Source organism: Phyllostomus hastatus, unplaced genomic scaffold, assembly GCF_019186645.2.
Source record: "Phyllostomus hastatus isolate PE091 unplaced genomic scaffold, TTU_PhHast_1.1 phas_scaffold_78, whole genome shotgun sequence".
Lineage (NCBI taxonomy): Eukaryota > Metazoa > Chordata > Mammalia > Chiroptera > Phyllostomidae > Phyllostomus > Phyllostomus hastatus.
Window position 1 is genome coordinate 60290263 of NW_025334041.1, and position 26468 is coordinate 60316730.

At 43.2% G+C, this 26468-nt stretch overlaps 1 protein-coding gene across 9 annotated transcripts in view; it reads left to right on the forward strand.

Annotated features, from left to right (window-relative positions):
- IL1R1 (interleukin 1 receptor type 1) overlaps positions 1–26468 on the forward strand; it is a 127727-nt gene that overhangs the window by 65999 nt on the left and 35260 nt on the right. For 5 of the 9 annotated variants that reach the window (XM_045827923.1, XM_045827916.1, XM_045827921.1 and 2 more), the window contains exon 1: positions 12150–12393. The exons of the other annotated variants lie outside the window; for them this stretch is intronic. Coding sequence is in view for 2 of the 5 variants with exons in the window: in XM_045827915.1 (XP_045683871.1) it covers positions 12379–12393 (15 nt within the window). In the remaining 3 variants the exon portion in view is untranslated. Of the gene's footprint in view, positions 1–12149; positions 12394–26468 lie in introns of those variants that run through there. 9 annotated transcript variants of the gene reach the window in all.

Sequence of the window (26468 nt, forward strand, 5' to 3'; positions counted from 1 at the left end):
TGAGGATTTTAGCTTCAATGTTCATCAGTGATATTGGCCTGAAGTTTTCTTTCTTTGTTGTGTCTTTGTCTGGTTTTGGAATTAGGATGATGTTGGCCTCATAAAAAGAGTTTGGGAGACTCCCATCTTTTTGGATTTTTTGGAATAGTCTGTGAAGGATAGGGGTTAGCTCTTCCTTGAATGCTTTGTAGAATTCTCCTGTGAAACCATCTGGCCCAGGGCTTTTGTGTGTTGGGAGTTTTTTGATTACTGCTTCAATTTCTTTTGCTGTTATTGGTTTGTTCAAGCTTTCTGCTTCTTTTTCACTGAGTTTTGGAAGAATATATCTTTCTAGAAATTTGTCCATTTCATCTAGGTTTTCAAATTTCTTGGCATGCAGTTCTTCATAGTAATTGCTTACAATCCTTTGTATTTCTGTGGTATCTGTTGTAATCTCTCCTCTTTCATTTCTGATTGTGTTCATTTGGGTTTTCTCTCTTTTTTTCTTGATGAGTCTGCTTAAAGGCTTGTCGGTTTTGTTTATCTTTTCAAAGAACCAGCTCTTGGATTCATTGATCCTTAGAATTGTGCTTTTAGTCTCTATGTCATTTAATTCTGCTCAAATCTTGGTTATTTCCTTCCTTCTGCTTGCTCTGGGCTGTCTTTGTTGTTGTTCCTCGAGTTCTTGTAGACATAGGATTAGGCTGTTTGTTTGAAATGTTTCTAACTTTTTTAGGTTGTCCTGTATCGCTATGAACTTCCCTCTCAGGACTGCCTTCACTCTGTCCCATAAGTTTTGCATTGTTGTGAGTTCATTGTCATTTGTTTCCAGAAACCTTTTGATTTCTTCCCTAATATCATTCTCGACCCATTCATTATTTAATAGCATGCTGTTTAATCTCCATGATTTTGAGTGTTTTGGGTTTTTTTTCCTTGGGGTTGGTTTCTAGCTTCAGTTCTTTGTGATCTGAGAAAATGCTTGGTATGATTTCAATTTTTTTGAAATTGTTGAGGCTTGTTTTGTATCCTTCATGTGGTCTATCCTTGAAAATGTTCCGTGTACATTTGAAAAGAATGTGTGTTTAGCTTCTTTGGGATAGAGGGCTCTGTATATATCAGTAAAGCCCATTTCATCCAGTGTATTGTTCAATGCCACAATATCTTTGTTGATATTTTCTTTGGAAGATATGTCCATTTTTGAAAGTGGGGTGTTAAAATTCCCCACAATAATTGTGTTGCTCTCAGTATCTTTCTTGAAGTCCTCTATGATTTTGTTTATGTATTTGGGTGCTCCTATGTTGGGTGCATATATATATTTACAATATTTATGTCTTCTTGGTGGATTCTTCCCTTGAGTATTATGAAGTGCCCTTCTGAGTCTCTCCTTATGGCCCTTTTTTGGAAGTCTATTTTGTCAGATATGAGTATTGCTACTCCGGCTTTTTTTTCCTGTCCATTTCCTTGGAAAATTTGTTTCCAGCCCTTCACTTTCAGCCTGTGCAGGTCTTTTATCCTGAGGTGGGTCTCTTGTAGGCAGCATATGTGGGGGTCATGTTTTCTTATCCATTCAGCTATTGTATGTCCTTTGTTTGGTGCATTCAATCCATTAAATTTAAGGTTATTATCGATAGGTACTTGTTCATTGTCTTTTATGTACGTGTGTTCCTCTCTCTCTCTTTTCCTTTCTTTTCTTAAAGCAGCCCCTTTATCACCTCTTGCAGAGCTGGTTTGGTGGAGGTGTATTCTTTTAGACTTCTTTTTTCTGAGAAGCTTCTTATTTGACCTTCTGTCTTGATTGAGAGCCTTACTGGGTAAAGTAGCCTTGGTTGAAGACCTCTGGTTCTCATTACTTGGAATATTTCTTGCCATTCTCTTCTGGATTGGAGTGTTTCCATTGAGAAGTCAGCTGTTAGCCTTATTGGGGCTCCCTTGTATGTTACCTTCTGTTTTTCCCTTGCTGCCTTTAATATTCTCTCTTTGTCTTGAAATTTTGCCATTTTAATGATGATATGTCTTGAGGTGGGCCTCTTTGGGTTCCTCTTGTTTGGGACTCTCTGTGTTTCCTGGATTTGTGTGACTTTTTCTCTCATCAAATTAGGGAAGTTTTCCATCATTACTTTTTCAAATAGGTTATCTATCCCTTGCTCTTCTTCTTCTCCTTCTGGTATCCCTACTATACAGATATTATTACATTTCATATTGTCTTGCATTTCTCTCAATCCCTCTTCATTCCTTCTGAGCCTCTTTTCCTTTTCTTGCTCTTTCTGGGTGTTTTTTCTACTTTGTACTCTAGTTCGCTGATCCGATCTTCTCCTTCATTGATCCTGCTTTTCATTCCTTCTACTGTGTTCTTCAGTTCAGAAATTGTATTCTTCATTTCCTCTTGGCCCTCGTTGTGAGTTTCTATATCCTTTATCTTGTTGATGTAGTTTTCAGTGAATTAATTGTAGCTTCCCTGTAGTTTCTGGTAGCTCATTGTGAGTTCATTGAGCTTCCTGACGATCATTTCTTTGAATTCAATATCTGATAGTTGAATTGCCTCTATTTTATTTAGCATTCTTTCTGAGGATTCCTCCTGTCCTTTCATTTCGGGATTGTTTCTTCATCTTCCCATTGTTTGTGAGACTCTTCTTGTTAGCTTCAGCTTCTTAAATTGATCGGTTCTGGCTCGCTGCGTTTGTGGCTTGAACTTCTTTAGTAGAATAGCAGTGAGTTTCAGTGGTACAGTTTCCTTTATCTCCCAAGCTCACTGGTCTTGGGCTCTCATTTAAGTTGGCTTTGTGTTTGCCTTTGGGTTTTGATTGTTGTTGGGTCTTTCTTTGATGCTTCCTTCCAACCAGCTATTTAAATGATGGTCACTCTGTCCACCACCTCTTATATTTTATTGTGCTGGTGAAGGCAGGTTGTGTTGAAGCTTGTTCTTCCTTGTGTATAAGGTTTAAAGAATTCTCTCTTACTCTTGTTCAGTTGTTTGTATTGGGTAGTGTCTCTACTGTTTAGTTTTATTTCCAGATATGTCCTAGATTGAGGTTTGTGTGGTTACCACTCGCTCCTTCACCTTCTTCTTTTGTTATCTGTTAGTGGTTCCTTTGTTGTTGGGTTTCCTATTCCAGAGGGTTATCCTGGTGTTCACCGCTTCTACCTATTCTTTTTTGTCATCAGTTGGAGGGGGAAGGCAAAATAGTTTAAGACAGCAAGAGAGTATTCTATGATATTTACAGTAGCAGCAAGTAGAGAAGAGATAGGAGATCCTTTGACTATGTATAGTGTTTACCATGATCTTCCACCCAGCTAGCTGATTTTTAGAAAGTATGGAAAGAAGATAAGAGTCTTGTTGGGGAAGTAGGGATTGTGAGTTGGATCTATAAAGCAGCGAGGTTGTGGCAGGTCAGATTCTGAGGTAAGGTGAGAGTAAAGGATAGTAAATAGGTGTAGTGTGTGAGAGAATAGAGTTAATAGCTACAGTAATAGAGTTCAGGAAACTTTGAAATGGGCTAAGTTCTGGGAGGGGTGTTGTGAAGTAATTAGAATTGCATAGAACAGCAATTACAATAATATTAGGTTAACAATCATATGACAGAATCTATGATATGTAGGTAACAAGAATCGTGAGTACAGAACCTCAAGTAGTGTGCTAATGGGACACAGGTGAGTTAAAGGACAGTAGATTAGCAATACACTATGGAAAGAGATATCAGGGGAAATCTGTCAGGTCATACAATATATCTAGCCTAGCAAAGCAGACTATACAAAAAGAAAAGGGATACAAAAATACTATTAAAAATATGTAAGAATATTGGAAAAATAATAATAATACAAATATGCAATAACTTGCAGGTTCTCTGCAATAGCAGAGTGAACTTTGTCTCACTGTCCCATCTGTTGTGATGTTCTTTCTTTGGATTCAACTTTGGTCTTTTCACAAATCCAGGATTTTGGCTCACTTGTAGGTATTTAGAAAAAATTAAAAAAATAATAAAAGTAGAAAAGGCAGATGAAGGAGGGAAGAAAAGATAAAATTGGAGGAAAGGAATGAGGAAGGAATAAAACAAGAAATCAGGAACAAGAGGAAAAAGAAGTCAAAAGAGAATAAAAACAATAAAAATTAAACACTTAAGAATTGTTAAAAAATAGAATCAAATTAAAAAGTCTCTTGGTTACAATGTGGCCAAACCGGTTTTTATGCTCTTGCTGGCTGCGGCAGGCTGAGGGGTGATTGGTATGGCTTTTCTTCCTCAGTCAGCAGTGCTCATACTGGCTACGGTGCTGTCTGGGAAGCTAACATGGCTCCTCAGCCTTGCACCCTGGGTGTGGGAATCAGGTCTTTCCCGAGGGTTACTGCTGTGGACTGGGGTGCATGAATACTCTCCCAGCACACGCGCCCTGGGCTGGGTGGCAGTGAGGCTGGAGTGATTGATCACGTTAGGAGAATTCCCCAAACAGTGTCTATCTATTCACTCCTTCCTCTTGAGAAATTCCTCCTGTTCAAGCCTGCCGCTCCACACAGTGGCATGGCTTCTCCTGCAGCCAGACCAGTGACTGTGGGAATCAGGGCTTGCTGAGCAACCCAACCCCTCCAGTGTCCACAGCCTCCAAAGGTGCTCACAGCCCTTGTGTTTGCCAGCACCTGGATTCCTCCCAGTGCCGCTCAGACCCTGATTGGCTGGGGAGGGAGCAGTTGTCCCAGCTCTCTCCCAGGGACTCTGTGGCAAACCCAGCAGTGGGCACTGGGCCTGGGGCTGCAGCCCCCAGACCACATGCTGGTCCCTGGGACCCTACCTTGTTGCAGCACTTTTCTTAAGGTCCAGTTTTTTGGTTCCGCCACAATCCTTGGTCCCCTATTTTCACATATGCTGAAGTATGTTGGTTGCTTGCTTCTCTACTCCATAGATCAGTCAGGATTTTCTCCCCCGAGCAGAGGGAAGCTAAATCTGCTGCTTCCTACTCCGATGCCATCTTAGCTCCTAGATTTGTTCACCAATATTTCTTTACATATTTAGGTGCTCCTATATTTGGTGCTTAAATGTTTACAAGGGTTATATCCTCTTATTGAATCGTTCTCTTTATCATTATATAGTGTCCTTCTTTGCTGCTTACTATAGTCTTTGTTTTAAAGTCTATTTTGTCAGATATATTATTATTACCCCAGCTATTTTTATTTCCATTTGCATTATGTATCTTTTTTCATCCCTTTACTTTTGTTATGTGTGCTTTAGTTCTGAGGTGGGTCTCTTGTAGACAGCATGTATATGAATCTTACTTTCTTATCCATTCAACTATGCTACATCTTCTGATTGGAATATTTAAGTCATTTACATTTAAGGTGGTTATTGATAGGTACATATTTATTGACATTTTATTCTTTATCTTTCTTCTTTCTTTCTTCTTCTTCTTCTCCTCCTCCTCCTCCTTCTTTTTCTTCTTTGTTCTTCTCCATCTCCTTCTCCTTCTCCTTGTTCTTCTTTTCTTCTTCTTCCTTTAAGAAGGCTCTATAACATTTATTGTAATTATGGTTTGGTGGTAACTAACTCCTTTAGCTTTTTCTTCTTTGGGTAGCTCTTCATTTCTCCTTCAATTTTTAATGATTACCTTGCTGGGTATAGTTGTCTTGGTTGTAGGTCCTTGCTTTTTACTTTGAATATTTCATGCGAGTCCCTTCTGGACTTTCTGTTGAGAAATCAGCTGACAGCCTTATGGAAACTCCCTTGCAGGTAACTAACTGCCTATCACTTGCTGCTTTTAATATTCTTTTATTGTCTTTAAGCTTTGACATTTTAATTATGGTGTGTTTTTGTGTGGGCTTCTTTGGGTTTATTATGTTTGGGACTCTCTGTCCTTCCTGGACTTGTGTGTCTTTTTTTACTTTAGCAGGTGGGGGAGTTTTCAGTCATTATTTCTTCAAATAGGTTCTCAATCACTTGCTCTCTCTCTCTTCTCCTTCTGGTACCCCTATGATGTGGATATTGTTATGTGCTATGTTGTCACAAAGGTCCCTTAAACTATCCTCATTCTTTTAAATTCTTTTTTGTTTTTGCTGCTCTGATTGGGTGTTTTCCACCTTATCTTCCAAATCACTAACTTGATCCTCTGCTACATGTAACCAACTATTTATTCCTTTCAGTGAATTCTTGTTGTGAGATATTGTATTATTCATTTCAGATATTGGATTTTCATTTCAGATTGGTCCTCTTTTATGATTTTTATGTCCTTTTTCATGCTGTTGTATTTCTCACTAAGTTCTTTGAGTACCTTATAACCATTACTTTGAACTCTATGTCTGATAAATTACTTGCCTCCATTTAATTTAGCTCTTTTTCTTGAGATTTCTCCTGTTCTTTCATATGGGGCCTCTTTCTTTGTCTCCCCATTTTGGCTGCCTTTTTATGTTTGTTTCTATGTATTAGATACATCTGCTATGATAGCCAATTTCATTTGAGGTGGCTTTACGTAGTAGGTGTCCTGTGGGACACAGTGGCACAGTCTTCTGATCACTTCAGCTGGGTGCTCCAGGAATGTCCCTTGTGTGCGTTATGTGGGCCCTTCTGTTGTAACTGACTCTTGATGGCCATTGGCCCATTTGTGTGTGGGATCAACCTTCTGGCTGGCTAACTGTGAGGCTTAAACCCAACGATGGTACATGAGCTGCTGTACAGGTGCTGAACACCCAAAGTGGAATTTGCCTCAGCAGAGTTTTGTGCTTGCCAAGATCTCCCTTTGGATATGCAGCTTGTGAAGCTTATTGGATTCTGCTCTGATATTGTCTGAATTTGGCCACTGGATGTGTTGGTTCTGGGATACTTAGGAGGGATTCTGGTGCAAGCCAATGTCAGATGCTGTCTGTGCCTGCTATAAGCAATCCACAGTTTGTGGCTGCTTGTGCTGGGCTTGGTTGCATTTGGGATGAACCAGGCAGCACACCTAGCCTGGCTTTTACCAGCACCAGGTTTAGGAGCAGCTCAGCAAAAGTTCCAAGGCTCTCCAAAATCCACCTCTGGCTGCCTCTGGCTGCCAGCTGCCTGTTAGTTTCTGTTACTAAAAGAGCCTCTGGTAGAATTGGGAGAATGAGGCTGGTGGATCTCCCCTGAGGGGAGGTGATAGTCAGGCTTCAGAGGAGGAAGTGGGCATGGTCCTCACCACAGAGCCACACAACTCAGCCTGACCCAAAATTTGTCCGGACCTCTGCACGGCAGAGCTGCTAGGAGTCAGGCAGCTGGAATATCTGTTTCTTGGAGGCTGATTCTACCAGATGCCAGGATGGTGGTTCTGTTGGATCTCCCATGAGAGAAAACTGACAGTCAGGTTCATAGGAAAGTGGGGAACCAGACAACTCAGTCACTGACATCCTCTGAGTCTGCCTAGACCTCTAGAACCTGGGCAAGACAACTGACTCCTCAGCAGGGCCTAAGCTCTTCATGGTGGGGTGAGAGGGAATCCAGAGAGTTGGGCTATTGCTTTCCCCCAGGCTGATGCCATGGAGAAGGGAGTGCTTCACCCAGGAAAGATGGTGACTACCATATAGGAACATGACTCAGCACAGGGATCTTGGTCTCCCTAGGTTTCTCCTCAGAGCCACAAACCCAATACTCTCCTCACACAACTCTAGTGTGCTTTTTGTCCACGCCCTGCTGGGACCCAGGGTGAATTGTGGAGAGCCATTCAGGGTGAAGGGCCAAAAATTTTTTCTGTGTTGGCCCTTTAAGAGGGTGTCTGTGTCTCCAGTGGGCTCCTTTCTCTTTCTGGTGGATATAAATTCTGCTGCTTTTCATAGCCAGATGTTTTGTGGGTACCTCTTCCTGGCTCTCGTGTTCTGGGGTGGGGAGCCTAGCTTGGGGTTTAGGCCCCACACCTCTCAGGGGATCCCCTGCAGCTGAGATATTCCTCTGGAACCTGAGCTGCTGCTCATGGGAGCAGAACTAGCCTTTTCCACATCTCCACTCTTCCTATCAGTCTCAACATGACTTCTTCTGTAAATACTTGGTTGTAAGACTTTTCTTCATCTAGTCTTCAGTTTGCTAGTCAGGATGGTTGTTGTTTAATTTAGTTGTAATTCAAGTTTGGCCCTAGGGGAGGTGAGTGAAGCTTCCACCTACTCTGCCACCATCTCGAAGAATAAAAAAATAATGGCTCATAAGCCTTTTGGATGGCAATGGATGGTTTGGTTATTTTTGCTTTTCATTTCATGTGTTGAAGCAATCACCATATCAAAGACTGTTGGCAGAAGAGAGGGTCTACCAGTCCTGTTCTGCTAGATGCAGCAGTTCTTAGAGGTTACTAATTCCATTTCCTCTGGAACTGGCTGTTTCTGTGTTAGCATGGGAAAAAATAAGGTGCAAGAAGCCTCTTTCATTCATTTGCCATATTGAGCATTAAAGCTTCAATTAGAACAACACATTGTCTGGGCTTCCCACATGTCTATCTTTTCTTCCACTGCTCCCAAAGGAAGTTAAGAAAAAGTTTATTACCCATGGCATTCTTCTCATACTTTATAGTTTCTCAGCAGCTCTCACCTAGTTCACATGTGATTTTCTGATTTTTTGAGGTCTTGACAATCAGATGAGACTAAATAGAATGATGATCATAGAAGCACACATACAACTGCTTAGAGAGAGGGGAGGTGATGATTTGATTAAAACTGAGAATTTGCAGTGATGAAAAACTAATAAAAGGCACAGATTCAAAAAGTGGTTATTTGGAGGTCAGCAGATGGAAAATGTGTGAAAGGCGCAGGAAACTAGACTGTATAAGGAAGTTCTTCTAGGGCAGTGGTTTTTAAATCTATCTCAGGGAACACTGCAGCTCTATGAGTGGTTACTAGCAGTTCCATAAATAACACACACACACACACACACACACACACACACACAATAGCTGTAGCAAGAATCATGGAGGCCTTATGAGCAAAAATGTTTTTTTTTTTTAATTTTCCACAATTAAAGTCAATTTGACTCATGAATCTTCATTTCCATCTGGTGCCAGGAAAAATAGATCTTGCCAATTCAGAGTTGTTTAGACTCCACTAGTTCAAGACCCAGTCTCCTTAGGGCAATATCACAATCTATTCAAAATTCTTTCCTTTCCAAATGCCTTCTTCCTTTGGATGGTAACTGGAGTTCTTTGGGGTTGGTGAAAGAGAAGGGCATAGTCAAGGCTTAAGCCTTGTGCTGTCTGGCATCCAGGGAGGGGTTATATTCATAGGTCATTCTCTGTATTTACTGACCTCAGCTGTTATCACCATTGCCCCTGATATCACCATTGTCCTATAGCCCTCAACTATCAGAGCTCCTCTTGGTGTTGGCCTTCTCAACCCCTTACAACCCCTTTGAAAAACTGGGCACTGTGAGTACTCTGGGATGCACTGGACTTTGTCCTCAGACCCAAGGAGTTCTGTTGTCAATGTGGTGCCTTGGCATGGGTCATGCTGGACACAGGGCTTTTGTATGACACTGGTGGTGTCAAAGACTACACTCTGGAAGCCCAGCAATGCTCCTCTCTTCCAAGATTCCCATTATTCTTCCCTCTTAGGAGAAGGCCAGTGTTTCTCTTATTTGGTGGTGGTGAAAAATGGGGGAACTGTGCCACCTCTCAGACACCTTCTGGGGTCCATAAACATTAGTCATCTCCCCTCTGCTTTTCTTCCCATCCATTGGTCAACTATGCTCCTTTGAGTAGGAAAAACAATGCCTGCACATCAGCATACATTTTTCTGAAGTCAATGGTTTATGATATAGAGTCGATGCTCAAAGTTCTTCAACACTTGGCTTTGGGGAATTCAAGGAAACAAGCATAGTAATGCTTCCTATTTAAAGCTTTCAAGCCAGGGTTCATGTTTATAACAAACAATCCTTCAAAATGTTCTGCCACATAGGCCACAGGAAATGTTTTATTTTTCAGGTCATCAGATCAGGTTGTACTGGTCAATGTGATTTTATTTCATGTGCATTATTAGGTTTCCTCCTGAAAACGATTCCATGATCTGAGCAGCTTGACAGGTGAGAGATAGACTGAAAATCTTTAGAGAACATGGTCTCTCATAAGGAATGTAGTCCCAGGAATGGCAGACAATCAGGTCTTCCACTTGATTAGAGTTTCAGAGGAGGGAGAGTAGTGGAGAGTAGTGGGGAAGACACACTCCAGAAGGTGTCCTAAGGCTATGAAAACTCTTTCTGTTTCTTGTAAGTTTTTAGCAAACACATCTGTCACCATCTTCATGAAGTGGTGTGTTTTACACAGAAGCACACAGTTGCATTCAGAGCATTTGTGCGGTGCTGGAAACACAGCAGAGAGTGATATAGGAGTGACAATATGCCTCCAACCCAGAGGGTGGAGCAAGGCAGGTGGACACCTGTATTACCTAGGAAAGGAAACAAAGGGAGGAGAGAGGAAAAGTGCTCAGCATGGCTGAGTAAGGGAGGAGATAAATTCGAGGTCTCAAATAAAACAGTGGTAGAAGATGAGAAGGGGAGGTCTCCAAATCCCATTTCTATTTCTGGGAGTGTTTGAGAGTCCCACTTGAGCCTAGGGGCCCAAGTGTTTAGCAGGGTATTTGGGGTAGGGGTAGGTGGGAGGTGTCAGAATGTAAAGAAAAATGAAAGTATAATTTCATTTTAACATTATCACACAAATCAACTTTACTTTCCACTTGTAAACTATTCAAAAAGCTTCATTACGTAAACAGTAAGACCAATTCATGTTCATTAGCATATGGCTTCAGACTGGTTCTGTCACATGGAGCCAGGCTCACCTGTTTCAGCATTCACTGACTGCGACTTGGACACACGTGCTGAGGTAGCTTCAGGTGGAGGGTTCTGAGTAAGGACATCACTAGGGAGCTTGTAGGAACAGCTGTTCACAACCCTGGCTGGACTGTGGAATCGCCTGTAAGCTTCACAAACACTAATGTGTGTGCCTCAGTCCCAGAGATTCTGGAAAGACTGATCTGGACATTGGTGGTCCAGATCTCCCTGGTGATTCTAATGTATAATCAAGGTTGTGAGAACCAGCACTCTAAAAAGAGATACTAAGAGATGATATTTCTGATAAATTATGATAATATTATGTCACCAGCTTCAGATTTGAACCTGTTCCCCTGAGAAAGCTCTGGAATCATATTTTTAAAACATGGGAAACTGTCATTATGCCAGGCTACAAAGCAATGTTAGGGCTAATGAATTACTGCTGCTTGTTCCTTTACATTTTTCTCCAGCCCAGAATTTCTGGGGCAGCCAAGGTTAATGCGATTCTTGAGTTTCTGATGGGGGTGTCAAGGCATGGAGCAGGGAAGCAAGACCCTGCCCAGCCTGGAAAGGATACAGGAAGGGATGGTGTACTGTGTTAGGAAGGAAGCAATCATTTACTCACTGCCTCCTGGGAAGATGGCCCAGTAAGCCCTCAGAACAAGCAGGGTTCCAGTCACTTGCTGCAGTGGCCTGGGAAGAGCAGGTTTCAGGCTCTGCCAAGACTCTAGCCCTTCCTGCCCTGCATGGAGTTTTAGGTGTGGCCCTGGCCATTCCTTGCATTTATCTGAGTAAGAACTTCCTTTGCAAAACGAGTCAGTGGGATAAGTGGGTTTTAAGCTTAAGAGAATACCACGTCTGGCAGAGAAGACTGGTATGAAGACTGTGCCACCTGTAAGTTGCTTTTTCAGATGGAATATACCTACAACAATAAAAGTATCAGGTGACTCTAGTGTACTGTCAACTGTTTGCACAGATTTACACTAATTACTCGTTTAATCTCTCCAATCACTCCAGGAGATAGGAGCTGTTAGGATCCCTTTTCACAGCACAGGGACAACGAAGTTAGTGACCTGTCCAAGTTCACAAAGAGCTGGGGACAGGCTCTCTCTCAGGCTCTGGGAACAAAAGTGTGAGTTTTTCCGTCCGGCCGGAACTCCGGCCCAGGGGCTTCGCAGTAGAGTGGCAGCCCGATTGCGATGTCTAGGTGAGAAGTCCCAAATTGCTTTGGGGGGGCCACAGTCACTGCCCCCCAGGCTGTGGTTTGGGAATGCGCAGCAGCCTCCCAGGGTCCTGGCAACCGAAGGGGTGTGGGGACGCCAGTGTGGCAGCAGCCGGAAGGGGTCAGTTAGGGGGTGGGGCACCAGGCCACTTCACTGGCTGTCTGGTCTTTCGGGGCCTTGCAGTCTCCGCCTTCTGCCCGCCCCCGCGCTGGGCGGAGTTGGAGCCAGTAGTCGGCTAGCAGTCAGGGTCGGCAGATTGAGGTCTGCTCGTACTCTCTGCTGGGAATACGCCCGGAACTGGCGCCGCGGTGGCTGGAGGAGAGATTGGTGCCGGCCAGCGCCCCCAGGAACGGGGGGAATGTGACTGTCCTGCACTGAGTCCGGAGCTCTCCGTCTCTGCTCCCAGGGTGCCTGGCAGGGCCGGCTGCGACCCCGCACTCCCCATGAGGCTTGCCCAGGTAGGAAGCTGGCGGGCGGAGGTCGCTGGTGGACAGCTTGTGGCTTCGCTGAATCACCTCTTCTTTCTGATGGGCGTAGAAAGCGTCCTATTACCCTTGGTCTTCAATTTGTATTAGGGGGGTTCTTTGTTTCTATTCCTGTTTGGAGCAAGATAAAGGTTCAGATCCCTTTTGGGGGAGGGGACTTGGCGATCTTTCTGGGAAATTGTTGTAGATGTCTACGTGAGGGGTGTGTGTGTGTGTGTGTGTGTGTGTGTGTGTGTAAACTGCTTCCAGGCGTTGTAATCCGACCAAGTTCAACTGGTTTAGGAGTGACCCTCTTAGGGGTACAGGAGTTTACCTCTTAAGCGTTTTTAGGCTCAGAATGATCAGGCTCCTTAACAAAATGAGGGATGAATGCCCTGACCACAGTGTGGTAGGGTAACTTGTGGACCCTCCACGTAAAGGACGATGCTGGGTGATATAGCTATAGACACCAAGACTTTCGTTATTCACAACAGGCATGTTTAGAACTTTACATTTTATAAGGTCCTTTACACTTGCTGCTCTTTCATCCTTCCAACAGTCTTGTGAGAGAGATGCTAACACCCTCCTTTTACATCAAAGGAAGCAGAAGCTTAGCAAGGTGATTAACTTGGAGAATGGGCACTCAGGAGAGAGAGAATTCTGAACTTCAAACACTATGCCTTTATGGCAGAATGCTTCCCAACAATTCCTGTTTACCAGCCTTTTTCCTCTGTTCAGCTGGAAGGGAGGAATGCTGCCAACAGGGTGTGCGGATTCCTGCCAGGGACAATTGTCTGCAGAGTTTCCTGGATGCAGGGGATGCTTGTCAGATGGGCATGTTCCAGTGGTTTTAGCTCCAGAGCTTAGAAACCTAGTAAGGGTCATTGATGCCATGGAGAAAAGATAAGCTGAGATGCATCCAACATGGAATGTGATGTCTGGGTCACCTTGCTTGGTGCCAAGCTTCTGGAAGGTGCTTGCTGGAATGTACAAAATGGGACCCTTCTGTGCCTGTTGATGAACTGAGGAGAGGCAGAAGTGGTGCTAGGGAAGTTGATTACCTTCCCCTTCTCCCAATTTACTATGCAGCTATAGGATGGGGATTTGTTGGGAGTAAGGACGTGGACCACTGGTCTGTTTCCTATCTCATTTGGCTCACTGACATTCGACTCTGTGTGAAGATCACCTGTACCTGTCCACCTTTGGGTCACCTCCATGTGGTCCCAAAAAGGAAAACTGACTGGCATTCTCATGTGTTCAAACCCTCCATTTCTAGTAGGCTCTACTGAGCCTGGTATGACACAATGTGGCAACAAGTCTTTCTTTATGGCTTTGAGACAAGCACCATCTTTTGAGTCATTCCTTTATTATTTGTGAAACACTTCTTAGTATTAGAATAATTTATTTATTTAGCCAATGCTTATTGAATGTCTGCTATATGCCAGATACTGTTCAAAGTACTGAAGATAGAGCAATGACTAACATAGATGAAAATCATAACCTCTAAGAGACATGAATGTTCTGGGTGAAGTCACAGGACATATGCAGTTGCTCTGCATGAGGGGTTGCTATAAAGTTCTCCCCATTGAACAGGGTGTGGGTGTACTAGCTGCCCATAGGCTGGATACTACTCAGCATCTCCGGTGGAGGGAGCAAGAAGACAATGGACACAGGCACAGCTCCTTGATTCCCTAAAAAATAGAAGGGATATTGAGATAGACAGTGGCTTGGCTGTGTACCTGGACCAGGACAGATGGGAAACTTGTGGCTCGGATGTACCAGGGGGAGGTGGGTATCCACCTGGAAGAAGGTAGAGATGTTGAAAGAATGTCCCATGTTCAAAGTGGCAAAACTAAATAATTGCCGTGAAACCACCATAGCCTTGTGGGTAGGGAGGTACAGAGATTTTATTATTATGCTACATGACAGACCCTGTTCTTTTGAGAACAAAAGTCATCAGTGTTCACTTGACTTCTTGGCCATAGCCCAGCCCCATGTTTCCCATTTGTTGCTATCCACGGGTGTTTGGTTTGTGTTTTCCTCTCTTTGAAGCTATCAGGTGGGCTGACAAAATCTGCAATGTCAGCAGCTTTGTTTCCCCCCACCACTGATTGCAGGCTGTGGTCATAATGTACTGCTGCAACCTCCTGGCCATGCTGAGCATGTGGGAGCATGCAGAGGGGCTCTGGCACCAAAATGATCCCACCAAGTATGAAAGGGGCCGTGATTACTCAAGGCCCGTGGTCACTGTTTTCTCTTTTCATGCATGTGGCAGAATAATAGAGACATTTTTTTTTTATTCTCACCTGTTCTGGGAGGGATTTATAAAATGCCATAAATGGATGGAACTGGAGAGCGTAATGCTAAGTGAAATGAGCCAGGCAGTGAAAGACAAATACCATATGATCTGACCTATAAATGAAACCTAATTGACAAAACAAACAAGCAAGCAAAATATGACCAGAAGCACTGAAATAAAGAGCAAACTGAAGGTAACCAGAGTGGGGAGGGGAGGGCAATAACTGGGAAAAAAGAGGAAGGGTCATTAAGGAACATGTATAAAGGACCCATGGACAAAGCCAAAGGGGGAAAGGAACGAGGGTGGGGGTGGGAGTAGGTGGGGCAGTGGAAAGTGGTGGTGGGAAAATGGAGACAACTGTATTTGAACAACAATAAAAATAAATAAGTAAATATAATGAAACAGAATCAAGAGTAGAGACCAAATGGAGACAAAGGGTAGAGATAAAGCAGAGCCTGAGTCCAGAAATGAATACAGTAGTCCACAGTTTTACTGTCTATGGGTTCAGTTACCCATAATCAACCACAGTCTGAAAATATTAAGTGCAAATTTCCAGAAATAAATTATAAGTTTTAAATTGTGCACTGTTCTGAGAAGCGTGATAAATCTCTCACCATCCCACTCTGTCCCACTGGGCTGTGAATCATCCCTTTGTCCAGTGTCTCCATGCTTTATACACCCTGTCCATTAGTCATAGTCACTTATGAGATTGACTGTCACAGTATCGCAGTGCTTTTGTTCAGCTCACCCTGATTTTACTTAATTGCCTAAAACTCAAGAGTAGTGATGCTGGCAATTTGGATATGCTAAAGAGAAGCCATAAATTGCTTCCTTTAAGTTAAAAGGTATGTATGTAGAGTAAAATACATACTATAGAAAAGGTTTAGTATCATCCATGGATTCAAACATCCACTCTGGATCTTGGAAAGTATTCCCCATGAATAAGGGAGGACTATTGTAAAGTGTAAACTTCACTGACTGAGCTATATATGTTGCCAAGTGAGGCTACAAATGTGGAGACGAACCTGGTGCTCAGATCCTGTCTCTATCTTGGCACCCTGGGAGATAGGGCTGGATCATAGAGCAAATAGATTCACATCTCCAGGGGTATGCCCAGGCGCTGGTGTAAAGCCCCCAAATGGTTCTAACATGTACCCCAAGGTTGACAACACCAATACACATTCTTGCAGCCAATGGGAGACAGGAATCCTGTCTGGGTATAATTGCTGTGTTTTCAAGATGGAAAAAAAGTGCTCAGGAGAAGTGAAAGCATTCCTGGTACAGAGAAGCCAGAATTTTCTTATGAAGGTCTCCTTTTGAGAACAAGTTAGAGTCTGCCTCCTGGAATGACTCCCAGTGAAAGTAGAGTTTGGTAACCGCATTTCAGCTGGACTCAGTGTGCTAATGTAGTGGGGGGGCTGTCGAGGCCCCGTGGGCCCTGCACATCTGGCTTCCCAGACTGGAGAATGTGTGATCCTTGAAAATGCAGCCAGTGATTCTTGACTAGGAGTTAAATTAAGAGTTAGATGCTGTCATGTTAGTTTAGTGCTGTGTACCTGGTTCAAAACCTAATACCCCCTTTTAATGCAAATATTTTAAAACATCCTTGTAAAAATTCTGAAGTCATATAATAAAACTTACCTACAATATGTAATTAATATAATAGCAAGATGTAGAAAGTATATAGAAGTAATTTGTATTAAAATTGTGTATTTTGGTGTGTGGATGCTTGGGCTGACCCAAGCTAGAAACTCATAAGATCACCAGATGCTCCATGTTGACTGACTGTAGGACAGCCACAGTTGCAGTGTGGAATAGTTGAGTCCTGGTGGAGATCCAGATACCACTGGATGATGAATGACTCTTGGTCAAAGTTTTAATGGTATTCAAAGGCCAGTGTTTCAATTTTCAGAGTGCATTGTTGAAAAAGTCAGTATGTATGAAAAGTGTGCCAACAATACAGGAATGGTCAAAAGTAGATTTACAGTTGTTCATATGGCAAATACAATAATTAATTATTAATACAAGAATGAACTCTGTGTTTCATGTACTCAGAACCATAAACCTACTCTTGACCTATCCTGCATATATTTTGTATAAGTGTAGGATGGAATGAACTGCTGGGCTCAAAAATGATAAATGATCTTTTCCATTGGCATGAGTGTCTGTGTGATGCCTGCAGTCATGCAGGATGAGGGACAAGTCTTTATTGGGCAGAACTGCCTTTCATTGTTCTAGAAATGTAGCATCCCTGGCTTTCAGCACTAAATGCATATTTGTGATCACTCTTCCCCACAATTTCCAAAATGCTTTCTCAGGGGCCATATTGGCCCTTTGAGAACCAGTGATTTCCTCACATCACTTGTTAGGAAGTGAGTGAAGTGTTAATCTACATGTGTGCCTTTAAGAAGCAGGGTATGGATAGGGTGTAAGCTAGCTGTCCAGGGTGACTCATGTTAATTGTTCAAGCATCATGGAAATAATGATAGAAATGAAAACAGTGGGGGTCAGGTGCAATAGTGGGTGACAACTAAGGCTCACAAGGTAACTTTAGGGGGGTTGTAAATGGTTTATATCTTGAAAAAATATTCCTGGTGTATACAGTTGTCACAGTTAATGGAATTGTGCAACTAAGATTTGTTGTGTGTTTACTGTATGCATATTTTACCTTAATAGAAAACCCACAGAAAGGAAAACAATAAAAATTCTTTTGGAGGATGCCTAGATTTCTGAGATTACTATAGATTTACTGTTCTCACCTGATGGAAGGCAGTGCTTTGGGAAATTCTGACAGTTGAGTGGACCTGTGTGGAAGGAACAAAGAAAGCTGGAAGGGGCTAGGCAGAACATTGAAAAAAAGGACTGGAGACCAGAGACCAGAGTTATTCTTGTCTCTTGGTCCAGTTCCTATTGGCCAGGGGCCCTAGGAGGTATCAAGGGGCAAAATGGGGACCTTGTTAAACTCCAACCTTGTAGCCAAGAGGCTTGATTGTGCCCATTCCTCTCTGTATCCCTCTTGTGACAGTAATCCTATCCCTCTGTGCCCCCGAAGCCCATGTGAGACCACCCATCTGGTGGCTTCATGCCTTCTAATACCTGAATAACTTACAGCTCGTGGCAGCACTAAAAGCTCTGTGGCTATCTTTGCTTTGTCTTAATATCCTTGTGCATGCTATCCTTTGATGACTAATGAACACTCTTTCCCTCATTTGTACAGGTAAATGGTCACATCAATCTATTGTGAGCCAGGCTTTGGGATCCATCTGCTGTTGGAAGATTGCCAAGCTTTCAGTGTCCTTAGGATTTCAGGATTTCTGAGATACTGAATGTTTCTCTTGCCTCTGTCTTGGAGTAGTTTTGTTTGTTCATAGTTCTGTGAAGTTTTTTCTGGGGGGAAAATCTGAGAGCTGGTGAATACACAGTTGGGTTTTAGGATGTCTGTGGTGGAATGTATGTCATTCATCTTTGCAGAATGGAAACAGCCATGCCACATTTGGAAACTCCTCTAGGGTCACTTTCATGTTCTCCTTCCCTCTCTTCCATTCTGGAAGCCGCCTCAGTAGTTAGGGTTAGGTGCCCTGTCTGTCTGACCCCATGGGTGTGAGTTTGTTGAACCCTGGTGCTAACATTTCTCATAATTGAGGTGAATAGAGATGACTGAGTGTTGACAGAAGGCAGTGCCTCTTAGGTTTTCCCACCAGAGGACTCCTCTTGGGAAATGAAGAATAAATGCTCAAATTACTACCTCACCTTAAGAGCTGTTTCTTTGATGCTTTATGTTTTATCCCTTGGAGACTTTGCTTTTCACTTCAAAATATAGCCATGTTTTCTCTAATATAAAAATGATAACTTTACCCAGAAAATCTTTGGGTAAAGTCACAGACTCTGAGTTCACTGGGTACCTATAATTTCTCCTTGGAGGTAAGTGCAGAATTCTCAAATGGTTTCTTCAAGAACTTTGTAAGTAAGTTTCTTTATGCCTACTCTTTAAAACTGACATTTTGGTTTTAACAATATTGGAGACTGTTTAATAGTTGTTTGAATCCTTGTAACTGGTGAAGGTCATAATTTTGGGTTTTGTTTTAATACCATAACCTATTCCCCATTCATGTTTCTACTGATTCTCAGTGGGAAATGGAAGTTGTGACATTTCGTGAGCTAAAGAACCTGCTTCAGTCCTTGCTTTTTCCAGGGACTCATCCATAGTCACTTCTCAGTTAAGTCAATTAGTGGGAGCCTAATTCTCTGAACATTTCTTCATCATGTCAACTATACATATATGCACATGCTAATTAATGTTTGAGACGTGAAGCTTATTAAATTATGCTGAGTGTGTATTTTTGAGACACTCAGTGTGAAGAGTGAGTTGGTATAAGGTGGAATGTGGAAATTACCATTAGGATTTCTCTTTTAGTTGCAGAAGTGGGGCTCTGCTACTTCTGGCCCCTGGAAGAAGGAGGAGTCACCTACTATTATGTCTCTCTTCTTGGGTTTCTGGAGAGGTTTGGCTGCTGCACCTTCCCTTAGGCCCACATAAGAGAGGTTGCACCCAGGCCCTGGAGTGCTCCTGTCCTGCTCCTCAGCCAGTGGCATGCTTTGGCATGCTAGGCGTGTGAAGGCCAAGACCAGGTGCCCACTTGGAACCCACCAGCACCTCCTTCTTGACCATGACCCATGGACTCAGAGGGACAGCTGGAATTCTCTGCCCAACTAGCCTAGACTCTGATTTTAGGAACTCTGCAGGCCTCTGTCCTGGGCCGTTTCTCATGGAATCCTCTGTCTGTGTGCCTCTCTGATGTGATGAGTGGGCAGGGCCTTATTGGGGTGATGGATGTGGACATGTGGATTTGGATGTATACCTCTGTATGCTCAGGGCCACTCACTGTGTGGGATGTAGCTGGAGGCAGGGTGAGACATCAGGCTTAGAGGATAATGTAGGTAGAAACAGCATGAGACACTGCTGTCTGCAGACGCATTGTGGAACAGTGCAGCCTGTGCTCGCTCAGACACTGTCCCCAGTGCCAGGTGTCTGCTGCCACTGGCCCCACACTTGTGCTACCTGTTCACATATCTCCAGGATGTTGTGGGTATGTCTGATATGTGCCACTCTGTCCCATGCCTGGCTTCTGTCTTGGAAGGCAAGCTTCACAATGTGGGGAAAATTCCTCAGGCATAAGAAGGAAATTCCTCAAGGTTGTTGGAAATTCCTCAAGAATAAGAAAAAGATAATAGGTGCCATACAGTCGTAAGGAGGAACAAATGCCCCTTGCCCCTGCACTGGAACCTGGGGTCTTGAAGAAGCTGCCTGGGTTCTTGTGACACTACTCTGTTCCTCAGTGGTCACTTTTCATGTGTATGCACTGAGTATGGAGTTTCTTAAAGAGTGACAGGACAGTGCTATAGATAAAGTCAGTCCTTCCTGGAAGTGAGGGCTTCCTTTGGGGGCCAGTTTGTTCATTGTTAATTCTTATATCTAATACCTGCTTTTGTAAATTAGTTCATGTTGAAATTTCTCATTCTGGGTCTAGTAGGAAATTTCTTCATGTCTCAGATGTGCATTTTCATTTTATCTTTAATAAACAAGTAGCTTTGTAGGTAAGTTCCATGTACCAAATGGTCATGTTGTCATGTACTGATGTTTGATAATATGTTATAATAATCAAAAAGTAATGGGAACTATACTTGGAAGGTTCATAATGGCCAGTTTTTTCATGTGATTGCTGCAGAAAGCTGTGCTTCCTGTTTCCATACTTGATATCTTGTAGTGAATGGACCAGGCTGCTGGAGGTGGGGGTGACTGGCCCAAGGTGACCTCTCTGAGCTGGGCATCAGTACCTCTGTGCACCACCTCTACACATACATGTGCATGTCAGCTGGAAGCTGCCCTAGAGAGGGTGTTAGGGGATCCAGGAAATTTCATAGATAACATAGGTATTACTGCACTTCAGATAGGAAAGTGGAGCAGTGTGTTAGTGCTGGTTAATTTCTGGTTAATTTTGTGGGGGAGTCAATCTTTTGCTTTTCTTTAATTGTTTTATGTGGAAGGAAGAGTCATCCACATAGTCACACAGTGAAATAATTCTGTGACTTTTTATTATTGTCAATATTTTCTTTTTCTAAATTATATTTTATTGATTATGCTATTACAGTTGTCCTAATTTTTCCCCTTTGCCCTCCTCCAACCAGTACCCCCCACTCCCTCTGGAAATCCCCCCACCAACTCTTCATGTCCATGGATCATGCATGTAAGTTCTTTGGCTTCTCCATTTCCTATACTGTACTTTACATCCCCATGGCTATTCTGAGATTATGTATTTGTACTTCTTAATCTGCTCACCTCGTCACCCATTCCCCCACATCTGTCTCCCATCTGGAAACCATCAAAACACTCTGCATATCCATGATTCTGTCTGTGTTCTTCTTGATTGCTTAGTTTATTTTTTAGATTCAGTTGTTGATAGATATGTATTTTTTTTTGCCATTTTATTGTTCATAGTTTTTTTTTAAAGATTTTATTTATTTATTTTTAGAGAGAGGGGACGGGAGAGAGAAAAATAAGGAGAAAAACATCAATGTGTGGTTGCCTCTTGTGTGCCCCCAACTGGGGACCTGGCCTGCTACCCAGGCTTGTGCCCTGACTGGGAATCGAACCGGCGACCCTTTGGTTCGCAAGCTGGCACTGATTCCACTGAGCCACACCAGCCAGGGCTGTTCATAGCTTTTGTCTTTTTCTTTTTCTTAAGTAAATCCCTTTGACATTTCATATAATAATGGTTTGGTAATGATGAACTTTTTTAGTTTTTTCTTGTCTGGGAAGCTCTTTATCTGGCCTTTATCAATTCTAAATGATAGCTTTGCTGGATAGAGCAATGTTGGCTGTAGGTAGGTGTGGGGGGGCGTTCCACTTGCAAGGCCCCCCAGCCACCAGAGATGAGAATAAGTCAACTAAGACATGATCTGCTTGGGGAGGAAAGGTGGCCAATCTCTCAAAGGAGAAGGGCCAAGACCCTCAATGGGCTTTTGTTGGGTTCATTTTGCACAGGAATAAAGGTAAAAGCTCATTAGTCATTGTCAGGCAGTAAGGATCAAATAGTACATAGCAGACAAAGAACTACCAGGGCTTATTCTGAGTCAGGGTCTGTTAGCTAAAGGGCTACACAACTTTGGGAAACAAAGTCATTTCCTGCTTGGACCCTTATCCTTTAATTGAAAGCATTCTTAGCAAAGCAGGTTTCATAGAATTTTATGTATTCTTTCTTAGGCCTGATCGCCCCAGGAACCACCCATTCCGACCCAGGGCTACATCTCCCTCTGTCATTGTTTCAGGCTTAAGTCAGGCAGGGGAAGTAAGGTAGTTAAGAGATTAGGAGACTTCTTGCAAACAGAATGAGGACTCAGGCTATGTCAAAGCTGAGGGGTGAGGGTACATCAACCCCTTTTGCTATAGTCCCCCAAGTCCTTCCCTGGGGGCCCCCTGTGATCGTGCCTATCTTATGTCATCCCTCCCTTGAGGAACCTTACCCATCATTTGCTAACCAATCATGCATTGGGGGCCAGCCAGGGTGAAGTAAAAGGGACAGAGGCAGTGCCCCTGCCAGGGAGATAAGCTTTGTCTCCTTAGTGGTGTATGGTCCGAAGGTGGCTCACTCAGCCTTAGCCAGGGGGTTTATAGCTTCTGAAACCAGGCAGGGTAGTTCCCAACAGGGTAGATTCCTGCTTTTCATGACTTTGAATATTTCTTGCCAATCCCTTCTAGCCTGCAAAGTTTCTTATGAGAAATCAGCTGATAGTCTTATGGAAACTCCCCTGTAGGGAGCTAACTTCTTTTCTCTTGCTGCTTTTAGGATTCTCTCTTTATGTTTAACCTTTGACATTTTAATTATGATGTGTCTTGGAATGGGCCTCTTTGCATCCACCTTGTTTGGGACTCTCTGTGCTTCCTGGACTTGTATGTCTATTTCCTTCACTAAATTAAGGAAGTTTTCTTTCATTATTTTTTCAAATAGATTTCTAATTTCTTGCTCTTTCTTTTCTACTGGCACCCCTATATTACAAATATTGGACCTCTTGAAGTTATCCCAGTAACTGCTTATACTATCCTTGTTAGTTGGGCTCTTCTTGTTCTGATTGGTGGTTTTTTGCTTCCTTATATTCCAGATCATTGATTCGATTCTTGGCTTCATCCACTCCACTGTTGTTTCCCTGTAACTTGGTCTTTGTTCCAGTTAGTGTAACCTTCGTTTTTGACTGGATCTTTTTTAAGCTGTTGAGGTCCTCACTAAGTTCCTTGAGAATCCTTATAACCAGTGTTTTGAAGTCTGTATCTAAGAGATTGCTTATCTCCATTTTGTTTAGCTCTTCTTCTGGAGTTTTGATATGTTCTTTCATTTGGGCCATGCTTCTTTGTCTCCTCATTTTGGCAGCCTCCCTGTGTTTGTTTCTATGTATCAGGTAAAGCTGCTATGACTCAGTGTCTTGGTAGTGTGGGCTAATGTAGTAGGTGTCCTATAGAGTATAGTGGCACAGCCTTCCCTGTCACCCAAGCTGGGTACTTGAGGTGCACCCTCCATGTGGGCTGAGTACACCCTCCTCTTGTAGTGGAGCCTTGGTTGCTGTTGGCAGATCAATGGGAGAGATTTACCTAGACCAGTCAGTTGCAAGAATTGGCTGTGACCACTTGCCCCAACCTCTGCCCTCTGTGGAGGATCAGCTGTGTAGGAGCAGGGTGGTGTTCCTCTGATATGGTCTGTAGCTGTCCACTGGGTTTGTTGGCCCTGGGGTTTCCTGGGTAAAGGCCAAAGTCTGTCCTCACTTGTGTCTTGCCTGGGGTCACCCTGCATGAATTATAAAGCAATCTGAGATGGATGATACTTATGGTGGGCTTGGAGATTCCCAGGCAAAGTCAAGCTGTGAATCTAGGCTGGCTGCTGCTAGTACTGAGCCTGGGATTCACTGAGACTAGTTGTTGCTTGTTTAAGATTTAGGAAGTTGTGTAGCAAGAGCCAAGACCAACCATTCATATGGAAAAACAGCTTGAGTGGGCCCATAAATTGGGTGGGGTGGAGTCTCTAAGGATCTCTGCAAGGTGGGTCAAACAGTGTTAGCCAGTTTGATGGAGTCTCAGATACCGCACCAGCCTGCTGGCACTGTGGTTGGAGAGCCCAGAAAAGGGACAATGGCCTCTTTTTGCCTTGATGCCAGACACCTCAGCCCTCCCTTGCATTCCACTGGTGCCCTGTAAGCCACCACGCTGGCACTGGAGCCCAGAGGGAGTGAGTCTGAGTAGGTGAGTCCATGTGTGGGTCCTTTAAGAGGAACTGCTTGGAGCTGGGCAGTTTCTTCCACCAACTCAGTCCTTGCTGGGTTTTGCAGCCAGAAGCTGTGGCTTCCTGGTATTGGAACCCTGGCTTGTGGGCCTGATTTGGGCCTGGGACTCCTCTCTCCTGAGATAACCCTCCCAAGTTTTTATCTACCACACATGTGGAGGACCAGCCCATCATCCAGAGTCTGTGCTCTTCCTACCAGTCTGGATGGATGTGGTTTCCTTAAGTCTGTAGTTGTCAGACTTCCATTCAACTTAATTTCTGATGGTTTTGAGTGATCGTTCTATATTTTAGATGTAATTTTGATGTGGTTGTACAAAGAGGTGAGCCAAGTGTGCATATGCCAACTTCTTGATCAGAAGTCCCTATTATCATTTATATTTTCTAAAATAATATTTTGAATTTTACCATAAACCAATTTTAAAAATCATGATGGACTTTGCAAAGTCACTTCTGAAGAATGGAGGTTTTACTTACCTGCTGTTCCTTCTGGCATTGATAGCTTCGGTCTCTAGTCCTGCTCTTCCCTACACTTTTGGCAATAAGTCCTTTATCTAACTCCTTTGGTTTTCTACCTTCTCCAGAATGATTCCTGGCCATCTCTGGATTCCAGTAATGGCTCCCTTTGCTTTTCCGTTTTTTAACTTACACTTGGTACCCATAGTTCATCCTTTACCGCCTTGATTCTAGGCCAGGTTTTTGTCCTTATGTCTAATGCAAAGGTGGTGGGTGGATTCCTTTCCCTCCCTCCCTTTCCCTTCCTTCTTTCCTTTCCTTCACAACTATTTATTTTGCTCTTACCATATGCAAGATGTATAGGATGGGGCCTTCTTCATATGAGTGTGGGAAAGGAGAAGTGCTGTCTTGTACCTTTCCCTTCTGGCCCAGGTAGGGAAGGCTTGCAAGCAGGGGCACCACTCATTGCTGCCAAAGGGAGAAGCTGTGTGACTTGGCATTCCTGGCAGTGGAGGAAGGCATTTTACAGGGGTCCCTAGGAGAGACTCTGATCAGAATCTGCTTAGAGCTGGGCAGAATGACAGAAGAAGCTGGCCAGCTAGGATTGGTAGAATGGAATAACAGTCCTGAGAAGCAATATGGAGGCCTTGCAGAGGCAGAATGGCACAGTGTGTAAATACAGGCAAACGGCAGAGCTTAGAAGGCCCCTGAAAGTTGGAAGACAGAGGTAGAAGAGCAGGGTAGGCATGGCCTCATCCCAGGGAGTCAGATAGAAGGGAGGTGATGGGTAAGGCCAGGCATTCAGGTACTGTCCAGGAAGATGGAGACTGAGAGCCCTTTGCATTGAGGGACTCTGAGCTCGTGGTGGCCCAGCAGTGTGTCACAGAGGAACAATGAGCAGAAGAGAAAGTTGGTAGTGTTTAGCAGTGGACAAGTAGTGGAGGAAGGGAATATAAAGTTTCTTGTGAAGAAGAGGAAAAGTAAAGTGTTTAGGGGGCCATAAGGTGTTAATTCATTTGTGAAAGGTTTTCTGGGTCTTCCAAATAAACTCATTCCTCATCCTTGTCCTCCTCCTCCCTCAATCTCTTAATTTCTCTGTTGTTCTCCATGTAATTCCCATCAATTGCAGTCATTTCTGAGGCACACTATGGGAGGTTGGGGGACACCGTGCTGGTACTGTGAAGAGGCAGATCACCAAGTCTTCTCTTTGATTTCATGGTATGTTATGAGGCATGTTGATGAGCCACTGTATCTCTGGAACCTTTATGTTTTGCTGTGTCCTTTCTCATAAGTCTAAAATGAATAATAAAATGGTATTTAGTTCATTTTGTCTAATCAAAATGTCAAGCTGTTAAATGTATTGAGCATTAAAAGGCCTTATACTTAGGGTTTCCAAGCTTTTCAAAGGCCTCAGGAAATGATTCACACTTCAAAAAATATGAGACACCAAAGTGCTAATGGTAGACTGCAGAGGTAGAGAATAAATGGTGAGATGTCTCCAGGACATAATGGGAGGACAGACACAGCTAACCCATTTTGAAATTATTTCAGATTATGTAATTTGCAATGCAGATGTAGCCTGTGCTTGTTATAAGGGAAGGTGAGGACTCAGAGAGTGTGCCTGTTCTTAAAAAGGGCCTGTTCATTTTGTTTTGGTGTCTGGTGCATTTTTTTTTTTGAGCTTTATTCTTCAAGTGCATTAGTCTGTGAAGTCCCCAGAGGTGTTTGATTCATTGTATCTGTTTATCTGTGTCTAGCAGAGTCCCAGGTATGTGTATTTAATCAGAAAGAGTTGGTGGTGTGGAACTCTTGGATTTCTTTACCCCCATGACTAGATTTTCTGAAACTATGTACACTCCTTAATGTACACCCCATAAACATCTGACTCATTTTCATAAGCTTTTTTTTTGATACTTGTTGAGATCTGTGTTGTAGTTGCTGACTTTAAGATTCTTTATTTAAATTTATGCCCTTATGTCCTCTTCCTTCCT